Source organism: Nanorana parkeri, unplaced genomic scaffold (assembly GCF_000935625.1).
Source record: "Nanorana parkeri isolate BGI_ZX_2015 unplaced genomic scaffold, ASM93562v1 scaffold50, whole genome shotgun sequence".
Taxonomy (NCBI): Eukaryota; Metazoa; Chordata; class Amphibia; order Anura; family Dicroglossidae; genus Nanorana; species Nanorana parkeri.
In genome coordinates this window covers 1,612,220-1,616,161 of record NW_017306318.1, presented here as the reverse complement: position 1 = coordinate 1,616,161, position 3,942 = coordinate 1,612,220, and the positions used below count along the sequence as shown (strand labels likewise).

Below are 3,942 nucleotides of genomic sequence, written 5' to 3'. Positions count from 1 at the left end.
AAAATTTTCAATAATTTTTCCTAATTATAATAAAAAATAAAACCCGTAGTGGTGATTAAATACCCCCAAAATAAAGCTCTGTCTGTCCCCAAAAAATGGTATAAAATTCATTTCAGTACAGCGTTGCATGACGGAATAAACGTCAGTCAAAGTATCGCAGCGCTGAATACTGAAAAATGGCCTGGCCAGGAAGGGGGTCTAAACACCTGGTCTTGAAGTGGTTAACTAACCAAAATTTGATTGGCTGATTCAGGGTACAGCACTTGGCACATCTTCATTTCATTAAGCTTATTTTCTTGCTGAGATGGATAAGGTTTCATGAACCTCTGATGATCCTAGAACTGGACTGGACATATCCCAGGAGCCAGGTCGCCTGAATTCCATATTCGTCTACAAATATGAATTAAAAAATATATTTATATATTTTTTTTTATATAGTAATATTATTTATTATTACTCTGTATTATTTACACAGTTTAAATACATATGCTTTAATCAGCCAGTCTTGCCTTTCCCTCCATTTCCCCACCATAGTAGAAAATCCATATAGTGACACCATTGTATTTTATTGCAGATTCTGTTTTCTGATTGGACCGTGAATCTTCCTAGTCCAATGAGGAGGCAGGTGGCCCAGGCAGCTGCATAGCTGCAGTAAAGCTGGCAGTATACTAGTGGAATTATATTTACAATTCTGAGAAAATTGTTCTTTTAGAGAATTGGATCTTGCCGAAGAGTCAACTAATTTCATTCAAAAACCCTTAAAATATCAGCCGCACCGACTACATTACTACCATTACCATTACTACCATTACTACCACTACGCTTAGAAAAATGAAAAAAGACAATTTCTTATCTAAAGAAATTCTACTGGTGTATGGCCAGCCTAACGAATGATGGCGCCCCCAGATACCCAAATCCTTTGAGTTAGCTGTTTACATACTGTATATGTATTTGTATTGTGTAATAAGCTCTTGAACACATAAGGACAGAGTTTTTTAAGCCGCAACTCTCCTCTACAATAGAGCTGATATTGTATAGAACATTCAGCTTTGTCAACTCAATTTCCTCCCTTTTCTTTTAGGGAAGTGCTGGAAAAAGATGCAAAAGATTATGCTGACTCCATCAATGCTGTGTTTGTGGAGACAAGTGCCAAGAACGCCGTCAACATTAACGAGCTATTCTTAGAAATTAGTAAGTATACAGGCCGTAGCTTTAACAGCCAGGTCAGCGCCTTATCTCGGCCATCATAGGTTGTCTCTAGGGAGACCACATGAGCAAAGTTACAGGGGGTCATTACAGCCAACACAACCTACTTACACTCTCCTTCGCTCTATTGCTGTTGTTGCATTTGCGCTGCTCCATTGCAGTTGTTGCATTTGCGATGCTCCATTGCAGTTGTTGCATTTGCGCTGCTCCATTGCAGTTGTCGGTCAGTTGATGACGTCCTTCTTACTTGGCCTCTGCTGGCCTGATGATTGTCCGTTGGCCCAAGTGCGGCATCATGGGAGGAGGTCACATGCACCTCCATACCAGGAAGCAATGGTAATTTCACAGCAGCTCCAATGAATCATTGGAGACAGTGGGTTGGAGGTGGGCTAGTAAGAAGTTTTGTCTCTTTATCCAGTATGGGTAAGGGGGTAGAGTCTCTTTAAATAGCTCTACTCTTTTCCTTTAGGTAAAAGAATCCCATCAGCCAATGCCAGTGCCACTTCCGGAAAGGGATTTAAGCTTCGAAGGCAATCTTCAGAGGCGGAGCACCGATGCTGCTGACCAGATGGATACGTAGAAGGGACTGTTTGTGAATGTGCCTCCACCGGTCTAGTTACCACTATGCACACAGTGTGTACGCTTCCTCCGCTGTAAGCTTTCCACAGAAAGGGAAAATGTGTAGATGCCGTCCGTCTATTTTTTTGTTCTGTTTTGTTTTTATACTATAGATTATAATTTTTTTTTGGTACTCCTGCTGTAAGGATCTCTGTTCTCCTTACTTAACCCAGAGCTCCATCGCTCATCTTTCCATAATTGTCCTCTAGGAGGACATGGATGCCACACAGGTGGAAGGTTGGGGATTTCTTGTAGCCATTCCAATATTCATAGATAAGCTCAACCATGAACTTCAGATTAGATATTTTAGAGGAGCAAGTGGGTCATTTTACTCATTGCTGTGTTTTTTTAAATGGTTAAAGCCCAACTCTGTGCACAAGACAAAACCCCTGGACACCCTGAAAGGGTTTAATGCTAGTCTAGAGGGTACAATAGAAGTGATATTATTTACCTTACCCTCCACTTGGGCAGGCTCTGGTGCTCGTCTCCCTGATGCTCTGGGCTGTGGATGGTTCCTCTGTGCCATCAAGTCCAACACACTGTAAGTAGAGGAGATGAGTGCATAACTGTGGCCTGGAGCGCCTTAGAGAGGAGGCTACGACGAACCATGGATGAAGGGAGCCTGCCAGAGCAAGGAGTAAGTTAGGTATTACTCCTTATCCCTGCATCCCCTAGACTTAACAATCACTGCAAGGGATTTTTTGCCTTCAGTTAAGCTTTACCGTCTTCTGGGGACAGGATTGTTCCAGAGGAAAGATTGGCCAGTTGTTTTAAGACACAACTCCCAACGCGATAAGACGTTATAGATCATGTATAATACTAAAGACTTTAAACCTTGAAAAGCATTAATGGGCTTACTGAATAAGGGCAGACACTTAAAGACTTCAGCTAAACACTACTTGTATATAAAATGCAGCTTCACATAATACGTTTAGGAGACCTACAACCATTTCTTAAAGAAAACAAAATGACATTTTCTTGCTTTGGATTAGTGAAAGTTATGTTTGAATCCATAAGCCTCACTAGCCTACCCTTTCAGTGTTTGATACATTGGAAATGATTACAGCTCCAGGTTCCTGCAACAGTTTCCAAAGTAGAGCACACTCGGCAGTCCTCTAGAGGTCTTCTAAGTAACGTTATGCCTTCAGCATCACCGGGGATGTCAAATGGTAAAATTCTCTCCATTGGCGAGCCAGTTGCCCCGAGACATGGACAGGGTAGCAAAGCACAGAGGGTGTTAGAAGTCAGAGAGCCGTCAGCTGGCTTATCATCTGCTTTCCAAAATTTAGAGTCATGAAAGGTGGGTGTAGAAGTGGGCTCTTCCATGGCCATTCAGAATGAAGGAAATCTTGGGAATTTTCCTTCTCCCTACGGTTTAACACTAGAACATGTTCTTGCATAGCAGGAAACTACAAGAAACAGCACAATGTTAAGTGAAATAATGCCCACTAGTGGTGAGGATTTTTAATCTTTTATTTGACTCTGGACTTCCTTGCATCTTTTTACTTTGTCATTGTGACATATTTTAAATGCTCCCTTTTTAGAAACTCTTTTTATTGACACTTTTTAAAAACATTTTTTGGGGACTGCAAAAGCCATCTCCGCAGATTAAATTATATGGTGTATTTCCTACAGTCTGTTTAGTGACGGATAGCTGAGACAGCTTACTAGCAATCGGGAAAGGGCAGAGGGTTCTGAAATTATACCATGGACCCGGTTTACTGACAACAAGCAGTTAGCAGGTTCGGTTATAAAAGTTTTGCCAGGTAGATAGCGCCTCTAGATGACGCTGACGGGTATAGGAATTTCCCATACTCATCAGTGACATCTAGGGGCACCAGTGCTGTGCGAATGGCATATGCCAGGTGGAACTTTTATAAATGAACCCTTTAGTTCTAGAGACATCTTAGCTGGAAGGAATAAATGTTAAACTGCAGCTAAGGCATAATTAATATTTATTTATGGACCATTAAACCATCTGGTCCAATGTTGAGGAAATGTGGGGGGTTAACTAGCTCTCATTACAGTAGAGTTAGTCATGGAGGCTTCAACCTACAGTTTCCAGCATGGTAATGGCAGAGTGGAATAGATGACAGGTGCACTTTTGCTAGGGACATT

The 3,942-nt window shown here is 41.5% G+C and overlaps 1 protein-coding gene across 1 annotated transcript in view; it reads left to right on the top strand.

Moving 5' to 3' along the window:
- The window catches only part of RAB22A (RAB22A, member RAS oncogene family), an 11,116-nt gene extending 9,020 nt beyond the window's left edge, over nucleotides 1–2,096 (top strand). The window contains exons 6-7 of the mRNA XM_018574416.1: nucleotides 1,082–1,191; nucleotides 1,676–2,096. Of these exons, the coding sequence (XP_018429918.1) occupies nucleotides 1,082–1,191; nucleotides 1,676–1,770 (205 nt within the window). The 3' untranslated portion in view covers nucleotides 1,771–2,096. The remainder of the gene's footprint in view (nucleotides 1–1,081; nucleotides 1,192–1,675) is intronic.
- The last annotated feature ends 1,846 nt before the right edge of the window (nucleotides 2,097–3,942 follow it).